We start from the raw sequence: 20,518 nt of genomic DNA, 5'->3' as shown, positions 1-20,518 counted from the left end.
GCAGAGCTTCCTCACACATTTGCTTACACACAAGTAATCAGAATGCCGGAATGTGGCTAGTCCTGCTATCAAATATGGCTCTGGTCTGGGCCTTGCTGATTTGCATAGCTCCCCACCATCCATGAAACCAATCACAACATTTTCCACAGCACTGAAGAGCAGTTAAAATTAACCAGTGAAAAACAATACACATCTCTCTCTCTCTTACACACACCCTGCTTTTGGAAGTTTTCTCTGCAAAGTGAAACACAGAGATGTCAAAAGCGCAGTGCTTCTTTTCTAGAAAAAAGGTGCCGGAACTCACCATGAATTACTCCCTCGTTCTCTTAGAATGGCAATGGCGCCCACCTGAGAGGTGCAGGAACTGAGTTCCGGAGAGTTCCGGCTGGAAAAAAAAGCCCTGCAAAAGCCTGAATCAAGAAAAGAGGAGGACAGGCTACAAAAATAGACACAGAACACTCACACCAACCTCCTTATTTATACAAAAGGTTATTTTTAATCATGGAAAAGAAACTATAGGCAGACACATGATTGCAGAATTAGGAAATGCTACCAAAAGAAGAGGAAAAAGGAACAGCTGAAAACCAGGTCCCAGGACAGACCGCTCATTCCTTTTCTCTAAGAAGGTCGCTCAGGAAAATAATGTTATCTGCAAGGAGAGAAAAAGAGAGATGTTACGCATTCAAACATGGATGAACACAAGCACAGAGTCAAAGACCACTGATTTATTAGTCACCTTCTAAGCGACCATCCCAAGTTGATACGCACACATTACTGTATTTTTCTCTCTATAAGATGCACTTTTCCCCCTCCAAAAATTAATGGGAAATGTGTGTGCGTCTTATGGAGCGAATGCAGACTCCATGGCTTCAGCGATAGCAACGCGAAGCCTCCAAAGCGCAGAGGGAGTGCTCCCACCGCGCTCCAGAGGCTTCATGTTGCTTTCGCTGCGCAGAGAGGGAGAGCTGCGCAGCGCCCCTTCAGCGAAGCAGAAGGAGAAATGGAAGGGGCTCCATTTCTCCTGCCGCTTCGCTGAAGGGGCGCTGCGCAGAGAGGGAGATATTTTTATTTTCTTGTTCTCCCCTCTAAAACAAGGTGCATCCTATAGACCGAAAAATACAGTAAGTTAAAAACTATGAAAACAGCAGAAGCATTTAAAACAAGACTAAAACCAGATGCCCGTACAAGAAAACCACCATCCAGAGCAGGCAAGTTCGCAACTCTCCAGCAGGCAAGTAGAATGCATTCACATACCAGCCAATGGGTGGATGCTGCTGAGAATGACTACTTAATGTGCCAGTAGAGCTAGTCAACTTGACCCCACAACCCGCCTCACATGGGTTCTCAGTACATGGGGAGAGAGCAGAGGGTGCAGCCATTCCAGGACTACCTATCCAAAATAAAGCTAATGGCTTTTACACGGTGAGCTGCTTACAAATGTTTTGCAACTTTTGGGTTGGTCCTAATAACGGGTTGCATCCAGCTAAGTTTTACTCAGAGCACACCCACTGAAATCAATGAACCCAAGTTAAGGATGTTGATATGTTTCAGTGGGTCTACTCCTGAATAGGACTAACACTGGCTACAACCCAAAGTTATTACCAACATACCGTGGGGTGTTTTGTTCATTAAAAGGGAATTGTTTTCTCCCTCTTTTCCTTAGCCACCTCTCCAAGCTGCCTCTCATCCAACAACCACCCTGTCGGACAGAGAACGCAGGAAGATGGGAGGAAACCTATAATCGGTGGCACAGCCAGACATTCAAGTATTTCCTGCTAAACTCCTGAAATCTGAACTTTCAGACAAGGCTCGCTTTCTTTGAGAAAGCAAACAGAGTCTGACCAGTCTCTTAGTCGGCTGAGGGGAAGCGTGCAAAAGCTCACAGACAAGGAAGTAGTAGTTCTCTGGATTCTACCCTCCTCTCAATTTCTGAATGCAGCTCTCAGCTCAAAAGACACATCAGGATGCATTTAGAAAACAAACGAACTTGGATTTTAGGACAAAATGTGTACAATGGGATGAAGTATGACTGAACGCTCATACGTCATGAGGAAATACATTTAAGGGCATGCATTGCCTGCAAACTTTCTAAAATAAAAACGACTTACACACCAACGAGAAAATGGGAGAACTTGAAGAAGCATGTGCAAAACTGACGCAGAGCAGACACTTAGCTGTCTTCACTAAGAGCACCCAACAGCGACACCTTGTGGCACGGGCTAGGCATTTAAGGCATTACTCAGTTCTATCTAAATCCGCCTTGTTGTTTGAAGCAAGAAAAGAGAAAGGTGGTTCGGATGCATGGGCAACAAGCACAGCCCCCTTCCCCACTTGCCCTGCCTAGCTTGTCATGGGAAGTTCTTTACCTGCTATGATTGTTGTGGCTTGCCGCCTTATGTTGTTCTTGTCTACGTACTCGCCGTAGTCTATCTTCCCTTCCACATAGATCCGAGCACTGCCAGAAGCCAAGTACAAGACAACAGGGGAGATTAATGGTGACATTTTGCTGGTAGTGCTTTAAGAGCTACCACTAACCGATAGCGCTCATCTGATTATTCTGTAACCACAGAAGGTGTGAGAGGGAAGGAAGATTTCAAAAGCCACTGCGGGGGGGGGGGGGGCTGCAAACCGGAGGGTGTCTCATCACAGCAGGCTACTGAAATGGGTCCTCCTGGGTCTACACACACACATACACACACACACAGGCTATTTTAAGTCGTGAGTGGGCTTGCAGACTCAGACTCCTAGAATTGTAGAGTTGGAAGGGACCACATGGATAATCTATATTCCAACCCCGACTGAGCCAGACATCAACTTACAACACTCTTCACTGTAAATAGTTTGCACCAAGAATAAAGCCTGGAAAAGACAGGTCGGAGTCTTGCCTGTTTATTCTCGAGCAACCACACCCACATCTGACAACATCTATAGTTCATCCTTCAATCAAGGAGACCAAGGAAGCATACACGGTTCCCTCCTTCGCCCCATTTTGTGAGGTAGCCTAGGCTGGCAGGTAGTGGCTGGCAGAAGGTTAGGCAGTGGGATTCTGCATGGGGGCTTGAATCTGGGTCTCCCAGCCAAAATATACTATCCAGTCTAGCTCACGCTGGCTTCCGGTGTAATGAACATCGTACATGTGATATCTGGTGGCTTAGCTGGATTTAGATCACAAATAGGAGAGGACAGTGCAAATAAATATATAAGCACCATTAATTACTATGTTTATTACCAGTTCTTCACCTGCAGGTCCTAGGGTGAGTTAGAACAACTTAAAATTTCAGAATTAAAACAAGATAGTCACAAGAAGAGGGTGGGTCCTGACCGTCAGGTGTCTAGGGCCACAACAACAAAAAATGCATTTAAATAGCTCCAAAGAACACTAAAACATATTTCATCCATCATCCTTATTGTGAGTTAGGTAAGCCTTAGTATCCCTCCTTATTGTAGACTTGTGTCTAAGGCCCAGATTGGCTTGCTTAAGACCATCTAAGTGATTTCATCACCAGGGGCCTCCTGCCTCAGTTCATACATTAGGCCAGACCACCAACCCCAGGTTTTCTATACCAGAAGTGGGGGACCTGTGGTCCTCTGGATGCTGTCGGACTCCAACTCCCACCAGTCCCAGCCAGCATGGCCAACAGTCAGGAATGATGAGAGATGTAATTGAGTAACACCTGGAAGACCACAGGCCCCCATGTCTGCTGAGCAGGGAAGATTGGTATACAAAGAATGTCAGCAGTAAGCTCCTGAGGTTTTGTAACGCCCTTCTGTTACGCCGATTTCCCCCAGTTTAACTCACCCCTTCTTCACATACTGATACGCCACATCTCTTAGCCCCGGCCTGAACACAGAGATTCTGTGCCATGTCGTCTTCTGTGTAATATCACCTCGGTCAAAAGGAAACACAGAACAGATAAACACCCGTGGATTCATGGTCTTTTCCAGAGGGTGGGTTAAATCAGCCTTTCTGCAATGTGGTTCCCTCCACAGCTGTTGTTGGGACTACCAACTCCCATCATTTCTGAACTTCGGCCATGCTGGCTGGGGCTGATGGAAGGGGGAGTCCAACAACATATGGACAGCACCACATAGGGCGAAAACTTTCATGGGGTGGAAGAAGCGTTCACTTCAACTCCATCACATTTTCTTTCAATGTGCGATCATGGAGTTTCACGGTGCAGCCACCCTGTTTCTCAACAACAGACACCCACAACAGTGCATTCGGCATCTGTGTGAAGGAGCCCCAAGTGTGTTGCCATATGTGCACAGAGACCCTCCCAAAAAAGATTGTTATTAGCCCCAAATCCCAGCACTCCATGGCCTTGCACAGAGGAACTCTCGCACGCAGAACCCTTTGCCCGAGACATGGAGGGCATGGCTTGTCGAGGACACCCATGCTGCACTGCGACCCCATGAAGTTCCTCAATGCCAGAGAGATGCTTGCCTGGAAACCCCTAAAGTGAGCCATGTTCATTTGGGTAGGGGACTTTTTCCAGCAGATATTTGGTTTACAACATAGGCGAGTTAGTTCCTGCTGTTCAGTGTTAAGAGTACTGTATGGGGGGGGGCGCAGACAAGTGCTTGGAGGGCACTGAGTGGGTCAGGAGATGGCGGAGATGGAAGGTGAAGGTGGCCTCAGGAATAAGGGCTCTCCAAGAATTTGGGAACAGGATGTTAAGCTAAGGTCAGAAATAGCAATGGCAAAAGGTCAGGAGGGGCAGGAGGGGGAGAAGGCAAAGAAAAATGAACCCCCCTGGAGTGAAGAGCAATGAAGGACACAAGGCAGGGTAGGAAAAAGAAAAGAAAGAGAGTCAGAGAATGGAGGGGTTTGTACACTGCTTAGAAAAGACTGTAATTAAGTTGCATATAAACTGCTGAAATAAATAATAATAATAATTAATTATAATTATTATATTTTTTATTATTTTATTATTCGTTGAATTTATATACTACCCTATACCGGAGGGTCTCAGGGTGATTCACAATAAAATATAAATATAAAGAAAAGATAAAGATAATGGTTATGGGATTTTTGTATTTTATAGATATGCTTATGTATATTATTACCCTCTTTATTGTACTCTCTGCCCTGTGGTCTTTTTGAGAAAGGGCCTTAATAATAATAAACTGGCATTATAACATAGGTTTTGATTAATCTATGCCGAAATGAAGGAGTTGAGACTTTCATCTAACACAGCATAATGCCAGAACAGGCCCCTAAATATGTCACAGTTAACAACACTGAGCCCTCAGCAGCGACAGCTGCTCACCTCCTTGGAACGATTCGCTTTCTCCCGATCGCCACATCTCATTGGTTGCAAGGCTGAAGATGGTGACCGGGTTTTTGCCTTCAACTTGCCTCATGACAGGATCCTGTCCTACACGGCCAAGTAACTGGATACGATTCAAGGCTTTGAAGAAGAAAAAAAAGAGAGCAGGAATAACTTAAGAGAAGGAACCAACATGGTTGTGTTGACACACCACCCTTGGCAGCACAAAAAACAGTTAAATGGCACAATGGGATGATCTGATACTGACTCCGCATGACCCACAGAGCTCGCCTGTCTCGTCTCAAGAAGAGCTACTTACATCTTTCAAGGACTAAAGGCAGCGCCGGCGACTCAGACTCGTGCCTCACAAACTGACGCATCACCTAGAAGAAAGGAAAACAATGGGCAAAGCTAATACAGCAGGGATAGGGAATCGTGTTTTTTTTCTGTCAAGGGCCACACTTCCCTGGAAGTAATTTCATGGGGGCCACGTGATGGAGCTGAGGAGTTCCCAGAGTTCCCTCGGAAAAGGGATTGATTGTAGTGCTGTGAGAAGAATATGGGTCTCCTAACAACTCCCAGTGCCCTTAAATAACTACAGCTCCCAGAATTCTTTGGGGGAAGCGATGGGTGTTAAAGGGGTAGAATGGTGCTTTAAATATATGATGTCGACATTGTCTAAAAGGGTCAGGTCTGACTGGGATTCTCAGACCCTGCCACAAGGGAGTAGCAAGAGGCTGACAAGTAGCTGCTTAAAGCCAGCATTGTTCGGTGGCATCCAGGGCATATTGTGCCACACACTAGGCTGAGAAACTTTTTTGTTTTCCACTTGAGGGTGACATTCCTTTGTGGGTAATCTGTTGGAAGTTGATGGCAAAAGCGGACAGGGCTACTGTTTTTCTTTCCCCCTGCCAGAGGTCTGAAGTATTTGCCTGCAAAGGTCTTTTGCAATTAAGCTGAGCTGCAATTTTTCGTAGTTTCTTTGTACCACTTTTCACACTTCAAAACCACGGCCTACCCAGATGGTCAAATAGCACACATATAACCATAAGCAACTTCCAGCTCCTTGACTTTGCTTTTGATATGTGTTTCTTACTTCACAGAAAACAGCGCTTAAAAACTTTGCCAAAAGAATATGGAATTGTTACCTGCAGTAAGGGCCTGCGCAACATTTCTGCTGCTTTCTTTAAGTCTTCTTATGGGGGCTTTGCTAGTTCCTCTGAAAGACAAAGCAGTTATTAAAACAGTCAGTTCCCAGTTGCCAAACTACCTTACTCAATTTGTCTCCTCTTATCAGAAGGAGACATTAGTACACAATAAAGCTATTCCTTTTGTCTTTTCTGCACACTTCACATTCGGTACAAGTCCCATCTGTGCTATGCAGCTAAAGCACAAAGCATAGGGAGCATAGAAATAAGCCAGGAGTAGCTGAAGAAACACAGCAGCTCACCAGAGACCTTGCATAAACATGTCTTAACAGACATGGAAGAAAAGGGGATAACTTAAACTCTGCCTTCCAGATGTTGTGGTGCTCGATCTCCCACCAGCCCCAGCTAGTGAAGCCAACTGTCTGGGATGATGGGAGTTGTAGTAACATCTGGAGGGACACAGATTCCTTATTCCTGGTTTAAAGTGAATCGTTTTGTGGCAAACCGCCAAAGTAATTCAGAGAATCTTGACCCTTCTCCTTAACCCGCATCATAGCAGTCATTAGACAAGACATATTAAATGGATTTCTGGCTGTTGCCCCAGGGTTATAATCAGGACTAAACCATGCCCTTAATCATCCCAAACAATCACTAGCTGCCACCATCAAAATATCAATACTTTGGACAGGGTGTGTCAGGGTGCATTTTACAGGGTCACCACCCTGTCAACCTCTGCTCACCCTAGCAGGCTCACGTGTAGTAGCATGGCTGAGAAGAATGAGAGAATAATCTGGGGTGAAAAGATACAATGATTCAAAAGATGACATATTACTTTCACCGAAGAGTTACAAATTATGAACACAATACACAGAACATGGCAACACAGCCAGCTAACTAAAGCGTTCGTTCTGCCTTGTTTGTGGTGAAGGTTAGACAAAGCTGGTTAGTTACTAAGCATTCGTTTCGATTTGCTTGCAGGGGGGTTACATGACATTGCCTCAAAGCAAGTGCTATTTTCCAGTGCATTTTCCTTCCACTTTCCTTACTGCACAAAGTCTGATCTTTGGAGGCAGCTAGTTTACTGTGCAAGTCCTCCCGGAATTGCAATTTCCAGAGTTCGCTAGGAAGAGGGATTGTCTCTTAAACCACTCTGAGAATTGCAGTTCCGTGAGGGGAACAGGGGCCTCCTAACAAATCTCAGCACCCTTTACAAACTACAGCTCCCATGATTCTTTGGGGAAGGAAGCCATGGCTGTTTAAAGCGATATGCGGGTGCTTTAAATGTGTAGCGCAGATGGGGTTTTAACCGTGTGCTTTAAAAACTGCATTAAGAGAGCATAAATTTGAAGTCGCTCTCTCTATTAAAGTTCACAGCAATCCCAACGTGGTGGTGAGAAAAATAAGCTTGTGATGCTGACGGCTCTGGGAGAGATGCGCGTCGAGGAAGAGGTGGAGATGCGCTCGTGGCAAGACCCGCTTTGGGGAGAAAAGAGAAGGGAGCGCTCATCGTGCAATACGAGGGATCGGGGAGAAAATTAAGATGCACGTATGAACAGGAGAGGCACGTCGGAATCCGCGGCAATTACGGCCAAAACGCGGACACGTGCATGGAGTCACGCGGGCAAAAGCAGCGGGCGTGCAGCTCCAGGAGTTTTGCATGAGGATGTAAGAGGCTGGATGTAATAGGTGGGGGGTGGTGACCACCGTGCGGTTTGTTTGCAATACGTGATGATGATAATAATAATAATAATAATAATAATAATAATAATAATAATAATAAGTGATAAAAGTAATATATTTATTTATACCCCGCCTTTTTCCCGGGCGGGACTCAAGGCGGATTACAGGTAAAATCAAATTACAGGTAAAAATCAAAGCAAGGCTTGCTTTAAACAACAATAACAACCACAACCTGGGGATCTACTGCATTAGGAAAAATGCACCCCTGAATACTCTCTCCCCGCGCCCTCTGCACCCTCTATTTACCTGGAAGGAAAGGAGGCTCCGTTTGCCCTCCCCAGATTCACGCGCTCGGGGCTACGCGGGTCCAAAGAGATAGAAATTTCAGAGAAACCCACCGCGGGTCCGCGCAGATACTTCCGGTGTGAAATGGAACTGGGACCCCTACAGCGCAGACCACGCCGGGTTGAACCATAGAGAGGCGCAGGGGTAGAGCGACGCCACACCGGAAAGAGGGCGGAGGACCCAACAGCACCTATAAATCGGAAGTTGGGGCTGTGCACCGAGCAACCAACCAATCAGCAGCAGCCTTTCCCTCCCTCCTCCTCTATAGTCCCTGGAGCAGTTTCCGGATTTCAGTGGCGCTATTATTTCCATCCCCACCAGAGGGGAGAGCGAGGCCGGTGAGAGACCAGGCGGGATCAGGCCCGTCGGTTTCCTGCCGCCTGCAAAAGCGGGAGTATTTAAAAGGGACTCAGGAGAAGGAATAAGCAAGGGGGGGGGGGTTGTCCTTGTTTCTCCCTGTACACACACGAGAAAGCCAATGCCAGTCCTACTTCAGAGTAGACCCGTTGGAACGAATGAATCCGAGGAAGGCTTCGCTCAGGCCAGCCGCCTTTTGGGGGCAACCAAAATGACGCACCTCTTTAAAATGCTGCCTGTGCGTGTCTTCTGCTTCTCTGGTAGGGGGGAATAGATGGACTTGGAAATTGGGTCCCCTGAAGACCAGCAGCACTCTTAACAATTGCCCTCACAACCCCCAAAGGGCTTTGTGAGAGCTATAGGCATGTATGAACGCAGGTATGTTGCTACCCAGCACAGGAATCGGCCGACATGGTGCCCTCCACATGATGTCAGAACACAGTTCTGCCCACAGCCATCCCTGGGTGGGCTTTAACCCCTTAGCGGAATTAAAGCTATATCTATTAAAAAACATACCGATAATTACAATAAAACCAGCACAGCACCAGCCCTTTCATTAAAAGCAGCCAGTTCCCAAAGGCCTGTTATTTCAAAGTCGTCACCTGCCGGCAGAAGGACAGCAAGGAGGAAGCCAGTCTGACTTCTCTAGGAAGAGCCACCATGGCCAAAGTTCTGGGCTGATGAGAGATGCCGTCTAGAAGCCTCTGGAGGGCACTATATTGGTTATGCCAGCTGTAGCCCCCCCCCCCCGTGCAGCCTTTGCACAGCAAAAAAATGTCATAATGTTTGCAACAGACATTACTCTGGCAAAGCCCACAGTGGAGCAACTCAAGATGCATCCTGGATTCAGCCACAAGAGCAGTGTGGTCACAGGTAATGTCATCAGCCCTCCCTTGAATGATCTGAAACAAAATTTCCACACACATACACTTTAGAAGAAAACAAAATTAGAAGCTTTATTCACAAATGTATCACTTTCTTTTTTTAAGAAAAAGAATCATTTCTCAATAGCTATAAAATTTGTGCTGTCCTGCAGCTAGTGAAGTAAAGCTATCTTCAGGAAAGTCAGGGGAACTCACACAGAGAGGCTTGAAACCCCCAAAAGACACTGCTGCAATTGGCCAAGTCTTCATGAGTAGGCTAGTCAACAAAGCAGTGTTTTGCGTTCAGGAAAACCACAACAGAAGTTAACACTTCAACAGGGGCATAAGGTTTACTTTATTTTATTTATGAACACTTTACATAACATAATCCCCAGAACATCAAGGCGTTCTAAAAAGCATTTCTAATTCCCTTTCCAATGTGCTTGAAACACCACCACCCATCCCAGACGACACTTGGCAAAAATACAGATCAATCCTTTACCTGTCAGTATTGTCAGCCACCCACATTAAGAACAGCAGGTGCTCTATCCTGGACACAAAAAAAGACAGCCATCAAGGCCAGGCTGTATCCTGTCTGCTATTGCTCATGGAAAACAATCTGTTTCCAAATATAGACTCATTTTATTCAACCTCCATTGGCAGCAGGGCTAACCTGTTGATTTTAGAAGGATCCTGTTCATTAGGTCTGTTGAATATTAAATATATATTTTGCATTGGTTACTTTCTCTGGCTCTCTAGGTGGGACTTAAATGTTAGTGATGGCAGGGCCCTCCCCAACTGCAAGAGGAACAAGCCATCTGCTGCCTGACTCTTATTCCATTTGAAATACTACTAGGGGCTGTGTGTTGTCGTTTTTTAAAGTGAAAAATACAAGAGGTCTTGAAAACACAGGATAACCTAAAAGCTAGAGAAAGGAAATAAAGTTGTACACTCCTCTGATAATCCTGGGAGGTAAAACAAACCCACTCGTTTCAGGCAAAAGGAAGCGACAGACAGGTTTAAAAAGAGGTTATGTTGTAATGTGATGGGTAGCAACTATCTCTTACAGGTAGCCAGATTTAGTACTATGACAATCGCATGATGGAATAAGTAAAAACATAGTCCCTTAAATCTGAAGGTGTCTTGTTTCTAAGGGGTGTGTTTTCAGTGATTTGAGGAGCCTAAACCGTCAAAAGCCACCAGCAGTAAAGCTAAACGACCGGGCATTTTTCCCTCCAACCAGACGCTTCTTGCTGTTTGGGTGCTTTGAGTTGGCTCCAGATTCTTGAGGCCTGGCACATTCAAAAAATTTGTCCTTTCTGAAGCTCTGGGCAAGACGGGCTGCTCTCAGCTCTCTGAAAAAAGAGAGGAGAATTTGGTATGATTTAACACAAGGGGTTGCCAACGTCGCACACACATTTGCACATACAGACTTTCCTTCCTGCCCGCAGGGCCCCCTTCCACTGTTGAAAGTGGGCTTTCTACTGTTGAAAGCAGAGTAAGTTGTGGTGTGGTACATAACAGTGTGCTTGGTTGCAGTGTGGATGGGCAAAACTCTTGCAACTTTATTGGCTCCCCCCCCCCCAAGAATCCTGGGAATTGTGGTTTGTTATGGGGTCTTATAACAAGTCAACACCCACAACAAAATGCACTTCCCAGGATTCTTTTGGGGAAGCCAAGATGGATAAAAGTGGCATAAGAGTGCTTTAAATTGCATGGTGTAGATTTGCCAATGACGCGGGTGGCGCTGTGGGCTAAAGCCTCAGCGCCTAGGGCTTGCCGATCGAAAGGTCGGCGGTTCGAATCCCCGCGGCGGGGTGCGCTCCCGCTGCTCGGTCCCAGCGCCTGCCAACCTAGCAGTTCGAAAGCACCCCCGGGGGCAAGTAGATAAATAGGTACCGCTTACCAGCGGGAAGGTAAACGGCGTTCCGTGTGCGGCTCTGGCTCGCCAGAGCAGCGTTGTCACGCTGGCCACGTGACCCGGAAGTGTCTCCGGACAGCGCTGGCCCCCGGCCAATAAATGTGAGATGGGCGCACAAACCACAGAGTCTGTCAAGACTGGCCCGTTCGGGCAGGGGTACCTTTACCTTTAGATTTGCCACAACCTCCTTTCTTCCCTTTGCCCTGCCCACTCAAAACTAGCATGAAAAGTCACAGACCCTCCTCCTCACTTTAAAATAGCAGCAGGAGGTAAATAAAGCTGGCTTGGAAAGTCAGTCTGGGTAATGTCTACTAGGAAGAGATTCTACTCCCAGTGAAGGATTGTATCAGAGGCATGTGGAAACCCAGATGTCAGAATTCTATGATGAGGAAAAGACATGGCTGGGATTTTTTCCCTGACATAAGTCACAGTTGCATTTAGAACAGATAGAAGCAACATTGACCATCCAAATGCTGCTGAACTACAACTCCCATAATCGCTGACCACGCTTGCTTGGGGCCTGGTGGTTGCTGAAGCTCAGTCAACATCTGGAGAGCCAATGGTTCTTCACACTTGATTAAGAACATGTTCTCCCTGCAAAGGAGAAGTCGCTTCCAAGCCAGGTAGTCCAATGCCCTTGTTGTTTGCAAATTTTGATTGTCTACTGAAGCGTGAAGGTCTTTTTTTTTACCTTTCCAGCATGGCAATTTTGAACCTCTCCACATTCAGCTGTTCCTGAAGCTGGGCAGCTTTCCCAAGAGAAGGCCGGAGGACAGAGTGTTTGGTTAGTGCAGTGGCTGATGGCCTCACAACCGGATCAGGATGAATCATCAGCTGATGCAAGCAGGGGAAAGAGATTTTTATATTCAGTGATGTGGTTGGGTAATTTTAGATGCTGAATTTTCAGGGGGAGGGCAGGCTCTTTAGATGGCAATGTGTTTTGGGCATTACTTCAGCTATGCGGTAAGCCTACCCTGCTACATAACTGGATAGCTCAGTTGGTTAGAGCATGGTGCTGATAACCCCAAAGTCGTAGGTTCGATCCTCATATGGGACAGCTGAGTATTCCTGCATTGCAGGGGGTTGGACAATGAGCCTCAGGGTCCCTTCCAACTCTATGATTTGAACACCCTCCTCATTCTGCTGAGTGGGGTCCTTAACTTCTGCCTCAAAGACCTGATCTGACGGCACCATGGCTCATATTATTGATGCGTGGAAATGTCACTGCTCTCCTCATGCTAGGAACTTAGGAAGCTGCCTTATACTGAATGAGACCATTGTCAATTCAGCTCAGTATTGCTTAAACTGGCTGGCAGCAGCTCTTCGGGGTTTCCACCGGGCCCCACCTGGAGATGACTGGAACCAAACTGGGGACGTTCTACATGCAAAGCACTGAGCAACAGTCCTCCCCCAAAGGACACTCACACTGAGCAGTTCTGCAAAGCCCCGCGACAGCTGCTGAGGGATTAGCGGAAGGTTGCCTTGGCGGATGTGATGCCACAGGGTGCCGTTGGTAGGCAGGGAACCACAGCCTGCTGCCAGAGAGATGGTCAGTGCAAGGGCAAAGATGTCTGCTTTGGGCAGGTAGCAGTATTGCTATGGAGGAAGCAGAAGATTTTAAAAGGAAAAAAACATGGACCCAAGTCTGATCATGTTCAAATCAGCATCTCTCTTCAGGAAAAGGTATTTTAATGGGAAGTGTATAAGTTCCTGCTTCTGCTGAAGCCCCCATGAGCCAAAGAAAGCCCACATCATTACCTCTTGCAAGACTTCATTGGCCAAAAATCGGCTATCACCCTCTTCCACCTGGGGATTGGTTATGGATGTCACATGTCCAAGGTCCCCTAAGAAAAAGAAACTTGTGAGCCATGAAATGCATTAATATGTGCCAGCTGTCTTTGCAAGCTTTCTGCATTCAGCGAGTCCTACACAAGACAGGTTAGTCTGCTGGAGAAACTCAGCATGTGCTACAGAATTTAATTTTATTTTTACTTGTCTTTTTATTACAGATTCATTTGCCACCCTGGGTTTCTTTGGGAGGAAAGACGAGGTATAAATTTGTTGAGTAGGGGAATTATACACCAGGGATGTGGTCCTCCAGATGTGGTTGTAGTCCAACTCCCACTAATCCCAGCCAGCAATCCCACTAATCCCAGCTGGCTTTTCTGGCCTGAGCCTCTGTGTTCTAGGCTCACACATACAATATATAATATTTCTTCAGTGATGTCTACACTTGAGAAGGAAGCTAGCAGGCTGAAGGCAACTTTCAGGTTATATTACTCAAGCCCAGCAGCACCCTGATTAGGCAAGGGTGGCAATCCATCAAAGCAGGAATCATCCCATGGGTGACCTTGTTGGATATGTTCTATGCATAAAAAATGTAATAAACAACCCCCAAACAACCTAATGCAGGTGCATTCAGTTGATTCTTGCTAAGGTGCATTCAGTTGATTCTTGCTGAACCCATTCTAATATCTATTCAGGACCCAGAACAGTTCTACTTGCCCCTCTTCCCACTTATTGTGGCCCTCTCTTCCATGGATCCCATCTGAGAATTTGGAGCAAAGAGATTGGTATATACACCCTAAAAACCATTCTAGTCTTAGCCCTAGAAGCATAGAGTATTTACACTACCAACCAATTTTATACACCACATTAGAAGAGGCAAAGCCGTCATCTTCACTGTCGCTCTCCTCCTGACCAGCAGGCCCAATCAGCTTATGACATATAAAGATATTGCCTGTAAATGCAAAGACAGAAAAACAGCACGGAAGCTTGAAATGTCCACACAGATAAATTGCAGTCTGCATTCCACAATCACTTTCTAGCCTGCCATTAAATATCCAATCCGGGGAAGAGAGAAGTCTAGGAAATGCTGTCAGATAAACAAGTGGATTTCCTTTTGGATGGAGCTGTGACTGATTTTATGGTTGTAAGCATCATCACCCCCAAATTCAAGTGAAACATAAGATGTATTTCCAGAGTTTTCCAGCAATCGGGGTACAGTAGGGCTTGTATTATTTTATTTCAAAGAATCCTTGAGGAAAGGCGAGTATTGCAAAACTGCCCCTTGTTTAATGCAGGAAATCCACATTTAGAATATCCCCATTGCTATATAGTCTTTGTTGGAAGGGGTCCCAACAAGGGACAGCCCACCATCCCTTTAGATAATTGGTTTCATTGTCAAACTGCCTTTACCATCAATATGTTTCTCTTGATGTTTGATAGAACTATACCAGCCCATTAGAATTAGGCAGCAGAGCCTTTATCCCCTTCTATGTGTTTTCACCCACAGTCAACCCTGACCTCCAATCAGTCTTTTCTTCCATAGGCTGAACATACCTAGAGTTCCTTCAGCCTATCCTCATATGGTCCATTTCAGCTTCCTATCTGTTGTGGGTGCATAGCTTCAGTGAATTAAACTGTAATCTCAACCCTGTCTACGCAGAAGTTGGTTCAACTGAATTCAATTGGCCAGGTAATTGGGGTTATGTCCAAGTTAGTAACAAGCTAGGCTCAATTTTCCTTATTCCTTAGAACAAAACCCTAAACAAAGACTGGCACAGTTCCTATTTAATGGCCCCCATCCCATCTGAAAGTTCAACTGTGCTTAACTCACTTTTCTGAAAGGGTTATGGCAATGTGCTTATGCACATTCACAAATATTTGATGCCTAAAGCATTGACCAAACTGCGGGAGGCAGTGGAAGACAGGAGTGCCTGGCGTGCTCTGGTCCATGGGGTCACGAAGAGTCAGACACGACGAAACAACAACAGCAGCAACAAAGCATTACTGAACAGAAATGCTTACTGGGTTTGATGTCCAAGTGAACCAGGCCAGAAGTGTGAATATATTTCAGTCCCATGGAAACTTGCAGCAAGATCTCCTTCAGCTCAGATTCTTTGAAATAATCCGATGTATTTGCCTTTTCCAAAAGCACATCTTGAAGGCTCCCACCTGTGGAAAGCCAAGCGATCACAGCAGACAGAGTTCCTTGCCCACTTATTCACAGAGCCTTCTTCTGAAGCAGATTGCTCTATTTTAGAAGGCAGGAATTTAGAAGATCTGGTTAACAGTTAAGTGGTAGCCTCACACTTCTGCCTCATAGAGTTTTGGTTTGAATCTACTAGCTTCCATCACTTGCATTTCAAAGGGTTTTGATTGACATCTTCTGCATTGGCTCTTTTATATAAGGAAACTCCCAATATTTGTGGTAGCTAGACCCCCATGTAGGGTTTCTCTCAGTACTGTATCTTTTTACATATCTTAAATTCAGTTTACCACATTTCCATCAGTTTGTGATTTTTTTTTATTAAAATAATTTCACCAGTGTTTTAGTGCTAATTTCTCCAAATACATATTTTGTATATCAACCTTTGCAAGCCATTCCCTAAATATAATTTTGCCTTATTTTAACCTTACATGTGCATTTTATGGACACCTGCCCTTAGTATATGCATTTTTTACACATCATTTTGGTTGGAGAACTGGGCAGAAGTGTACGTGCAATGGGAACACCCATTTTCTGCAGATCCTTCTGCTAATGTCGAATGAACGCATGTGGATTTGGTACACTCTGCAGACCTCGTGCAAGGGTGGTCCTTAACCACACCATTCCTCATGTTTGGTCCTTGGGGTGGAGGTGGAGAGCTTCAATTCCTTATGGCAGTTTGTGAGTTTAGAAAGCAACAGGGTGGCAGCTTATCTTGCTCTTCTGGACTTCCAAACTCCATGAGCATCCATTAACCTCAATTTAAGTACACAAAGGACTTCACAAAGTGCATGTGAATGTAAAGTTTCAGTTAACATGGGAAGTTGAGCAGTATCCTAAGCCCCCACCTCTACCCCCAATCCTTACCATTGCAGTGCTCATTCTGAATGATCATGTGATCATCTTCTGCCCAAGCCGAGTAATAACGCACAACATGGGGATGATGGCCAAGCACAGCATGGGCATAGACTTCCCGCAAAGCCATTTGCCTAGAGAGAATGAGAGAGAGAGATGACCCATCATTCAAAGAACAATATTGTTGCAAGATCAGGAGTTTGGACAGGGGAGGGTTAATGGAGTCAGACAAGACTTCCTGGAGAACTTGGCAAAGTTATTCCTTAAATGGCTGGGAAATACCTGGAAGGGGATATGCTTCTCCACCCCCACACTTAGAGAAACAATAGAAAGGTAAGCGCTGGTGACCCTGAAGTCTCTCACCGCTAAAAGATCTCTTTTTGGGGTGTGGGGGGGAGGGAGGAAACAATATTGCTATGGAACAAAAGTTCTTAATTCAATACTAGATTAGATTTCATTGCTACGCTGGGCACGGACTAAGGAAAGGCAGGCCCTGAATGACATGGGGAAGGAAAAGGTTCATTAAACAGATGGCGGATTTCATTTTTAAATGCTTTCAGCCTGCTTTTCGCATGACCTTTTCCAATACTTGGCTAATCTCAAATCCAACTTATTTACACACTAGCATCTTAGAGGATGTGCAGTGTGGTTTGGGGAATCCAGAAGCAAACATTGAAGAACAATGACAATACCTATCATGGTCTATTTAAAAAAGGGTGGGGTGGGAGAGGTAAGATAAGCAGCCATGGTACAATTTCTAGCGTCATTCAGTCCAGAAATTTATTGACCAATCCAGCCAATCATTTCATCATGGTGTGTTTGTGTGTGTTCTGCGGTGGTCACTTACTCGTCTGAGGAACCAGCAAGGGGTCTCTTGGAGCGCTTGATGGCATAGACGCACCCATCCAGCCTTTTGACGCACTTGTACACGGAACCAAATTCCCCCACACCTATTTTCTCCAGTTCCAAGAATTCCTTCTTGTAGCGGGAAACCATGTTGCTCTCACGTAAGAGGAATCTCTGGAGGAGGGAGAGAAGAATCCACGTAAGTTTAAGACAGGTTTGCCCATCAAACCCCAAGCACGACATGAAGAGACCTTGCGATGTGAGGCCTTGGGTTCTGGTTCCTGGATGCAGTGATGTCCTTCCAGAAATAGCCAACATTGCTTTCCCATCATCCTTGACCGTTGGCTACCTTGGCTGGGCCTGGTGGGCATTTGAGTCCAGCAAGATCTGGAGTTGGCACCAAGTTGGCTACCCTGCTTTACACACACAGTATGGTATCCTGCTCCACTGGAAAAGCCTCCTATCTTCTTCCTGATTTATCAGTGAAGGAAGATCACCACCCTTCTGCTATGCCACTTCACAAACTACTTTGGAAAGTGCCCTTAGTGTCCAGAGTAGTTTGCCATGCAGCATGGTGCAGATGAAACAAAATCCTCAAGTCATATCTTTTCCGCTTGCAGGGTCAAAGCAGCTGGAGACGAAGGACTGGGCATGATTTTTTGCAGGGGGAAAAAGCAGTGCAAAAGCAAACTATTAAAGACACCCCCTTCTTTGCAACCGGTTCACCACCACTTGCTTTCAAATTGCAGCCTCAGTGTCAACATTCTGCAAAATATAAAGCCTGATAAATCAAAGAACTGCACCCAGTATGTATTTATGCCCTTGCAGAAAATGCTATTGTTAGCACCCCTCCTGCAAAACATATTCTACGACAGATGTTCAGATTTTAATCAATGGTGTTGGCACCGTTTCTCTGCTAAGAGCTTCTAGTAGATCATAGCACTAACCTAGAATTAAACTTGGAGAGGCACAAACATCAAAGCCTTCAGGGCAGATGGAAATGGATCCAATATGCTGAGTCAAAATACTGCCAGCAGCCGTGCCAACATAAAAGTGCCTGCCCTGCCCCATTTTGTTTCCCTTGGCATGTGATTGCTTTTGACGGCTATGGTCAGCACTCTGTTCCCTCTCAGCCCACAACTCTGGCTGAATAATTCACTCTGTGTGTAATTTATAACATCAGTGCTGACTCAGAGGCAGAGGGCATGCTATGTGCACAGGAAGCCACAGGTTCAATCCCTTAGAAAAGACCCTGATCCAAAGAGCGGCCAATATTGGTAAGATGGAGAATGAGCCTCACCTGGTAGAAGGCCGCTTCCTATGCTCCCAGCAGCATTTCAAATTAATGAAGCCTGAAGAGTTAGATATGGACTGGGACAAGTTTCTTACTAAACCACATTGCCTGCAAGTTTGCAGGTGAAGGTGCTGCCTTCAATCCCCAGATCAAACTAGTGGCCCCTGGAACTCTGTGCTTCTTCCCGCATTCCTGGCACTCTCAAGATGTTTTGGACTACAGTCCCCATCATCCCTGACCACTGTACATGCTAATTGGGCCTGACGGGAGTTTGAATCTACCACCATCTTAAGGCAGATACTGCATTACACAGACATCACTTCACTTCTTTGATTGTTATCGATGCTAAGGAAGTACTCTTCAGGTTGTTGTATAATTTATTAGAATTTACATTACGATGGGGGGGGAGTGGGGACATTTCACTTAGCTTAATTGAGAAAGAGACTAGAGCACATTATACGGTCAAACCTAAGCTAGCTTTATCAAGGTACATAGCAAGCAAATAAGCATTTTGTGTAAGTTGGAATTTGTTGATTTTTGGAATGGAAATTTAGGAATTTGTTGATTTCTGACCAAGATATGGTCAACCCATGTACAGGGTTGCATCTAAAGTTAGTCCAATGCAGACGAGACCCATTAATTTCAATAAACATTGGTAGCTTAGGCCCATTCATTACAGTGAGTCTGAGTATTTTAGTTATTTTTGCTTTTGCATCCCACATTTTCTCCAAGAAGCTCAAGCTAGCATACGTGGTGTTCTCTCTCTCCATATTATTCCCACAACCACCCTGTGAGGCGGGTTAGACCGAGAGACGGTGCCTGGTTCAAGGTCAACCAGGGAGCTTCACGGCTGAGTGGGGATTTGACCCTGGTTCTCCAAGTCCTAATCTAATACCTGAAAACCTCCACCAGGTTCATTTATGGCAAGTGCATTACTACCAGGAGAATCACTGAAAATGGGCAGGAGAGGGTAGAATTGGAAGAAAACAGGGAACTGAACTTCCAAGTAGTTTTAAAGCTGAACCAAAGTAAACTTTCAACTTGGCCTTCAGCCTATACCTCAGCTTATTAGCCATACTTTATAACTTAAAACAGAGATCTGATGCAACACGTAGTTTAGTTTTGAATGGTGTTCTTCTTGAAGCCTGTTAAGTAACGATCTGGTGTTGTAATAACTATTGCCTTGCACCACTGATTTTTTTCTTCCCACTCCATTTCATTAAAATATAAAACTATGGGCTTTCTTTGAAAATGTACAATGAAAAGAAAGTCAATGCTAAGATTACTCTTTGTGTTACAGTAATACTGTTGTCTGCTGCTAGAGGCTCACAAACAGTTTTCCCTCTTTCAGTATTAAACCAATAACTTATGGCCATGATACTTTTTGTGCACCTGTTTGAAGAAACACACTACTCACCTTGGCTGGCAACCCTGGTTCCATCTGGCTCTCTTTTTGGCTGGGATCATCCCTGAAACGGTAAGTTTAATCACGTGAAGAAGCATCCCAGTTGCAAAGACAAGACGCAACTCCCAACTCTATTATTCAGTTTCACCATTTAAATATTTCAAACACCAGCTTCAGGAACTTCTCAAGCCGCATGAAGTATTTATGTAGGCATTTCCGCATAAGCATAAGAGACCACTAGAAAAAAAATCACTCAAAGACCACAGAGGCTATAACCCTCAATTTAGGGTGATCGACATTCTAGTTTACAATCAATTCAGATTTCAAATTAATGCACAGCTGCCCTGACATCTGCAGACAGAGAGGGTTAGTGATGCAGCATTTTAAACACATGAAATCCAATCCCAGTCTTTGTGAAATCCGAGACACTTGGAAACAAGTATTCATCCAACTCTGACAGACCTGAGGTTAGGGGATGGATTTGGCGATACCTCCAATCCATGTTGTTTCATAGGGATAGACAGGATTCTTGTGGGGGAGGGG

At 45.3% G+C, this 20,518-nt stretch overlaps 2 protein-coding genes across 12 annotated transcripts in view; both read right to left on the bottom strand.

Annotated features, from left to right (window-relative positions):
* Positions 1 to 473: 473 nt before the first annotated feature.
* Positions 474 to 8,622, bottom strand: SSBP1 (single stranded DNA binding protein 1). 3 transcript variants are annotated; one of them, XM_082240676.1, is made up of 7 exons: positions 8,405 to 8,622; positions 6,419 to 6,489; positions 5,590 to 5,653; positions 5,271 to 5,411; positions 3,800 to 3,887; positions 2,367 to 2,455; positions 474 to 649 (listed from the first exon to the last, which is right to left on the bottom strand). In XM_082240676.1, the coding sequence occupies exons 2-7, from the start codon at positions 6,440 to 6,442 to the stop codon at positions 606 to 608; spliced, it is 450 nt and encodes a 149-aa protein (XP_082096802.1). In that variant the 5' UTR covers positions 6,443 to 6,489; positions 8,405 to 8,622; the 3' UTR covers positions 474 to 605. The 3 variants fall into 3 exon arrangements, with proteins under 3 accessions (XP_082096802.1, XP_082096800.1, XP_082096801.1); XM_082240674.1 differs by having other exon boundaries at positions 3,800 to 3,894; positions 5,272 to 5,411; positions 8,405 to 8,620; XM_082240675.1 differs by having other exon boundaries at positions 3,800 to 3,894; positions 5,272 to 5,411; positions 8,497 to 8,605.
* Positions 8,623 to 9,730: 1,108 nt separating this feature from the next.
* The window catches only part of WEE2 (WEE2 oocyte meiosis inhibiting kinase), a 30,350-nt gene continuing 19,562 nt past the window's right edge, over positions 9,731 to 20,518 (bottom strand). For all 9 annotated transcript variants that reach the window (XM_082240521.1, XM_082240515.1, XM_082240516.1 and 6 more), the window contains exons 4-12: positions 19,988 to 20,039; positions 17,278 to 17,450; positions 16,443 to 16,564; positions 15,395 to 15,541; positions 14,223 to 14,324; positions 13,343 to 13,428; positions 13,010 to 13,180; positions 12,276 to 12,418; positions 9,731 to 11,018 (exon numbers count right to left, since the gene is read on the bottom strand). In XM_082240521.1, coding sequence (XP_082096647.1) covers positions 10,853 to 11,018; positions 12,276 to 12,418; positions 13,010 to 13,180; positions 13,343 to 13,428; positions 14,223 to 14,324; positions 15,395 to 15,541; positions 16,443 to 16,564; positions 17,278 to 17,450; positions 19,988 to 20,039 — 1,162 coding nt within the window. In that variant the 3' untranslated portion in view covers positions 9,731 to 10,852. The remainder of the gene's footprint in view (positions 11,019 to 12,275; positions 12,419 to 13,009; positions 13,181 to 13,342; positions 13,429 to 14,222; positions 14,325 to 15,394; positions 15,542 to 16,442; positions 16,565 to 17,277; positions 17,451 to 19,987; positions 20,040 to 20,518) is intronic.

This window comes from Podarcis vaucheri (genome assembly GCF_965113315.1).
Source record: "Podarcis vaucheri genome assembly, chromosome: 10".
NCBI lineage: Eukaryota > Metazoa > Chordata > Lepidosauria > Squamata > Lacertidae > Podarcis > Podarcis vaucheri.
The sequence above is the reverse complement of the archived record's forward strand: the minus strand, read 5'-3'. Positions and strand labels throughout refer to the sequence as shown.

What these genes read in the sequence shown, in the direction of transcription:
- SSBP1 (XM_082240674.1), bottom strand. Translation starts at nt 6,442, where the DNA reads ATGTTGCGCAGGCCCTTACTGCAG. An exon ending in GCCTTTAGTCCTTGAAAGAT is followed by an intron (nt 5,412 to 5,589) that starts GTAAGTAGCTCT and finishes TCTTCTTCAAAG; the next exon opens with CCTTGAATCGTATCCAGTTA. An exon ending in AAAGCGAATCGTTCCAAGGA is followed by an intron (nt 3,895 to 5,271) that starts GGTGAGCAGCTG and finishes GTGTTTCCTTTT; the next exon opens with GACCGAGGTGATATTACACA.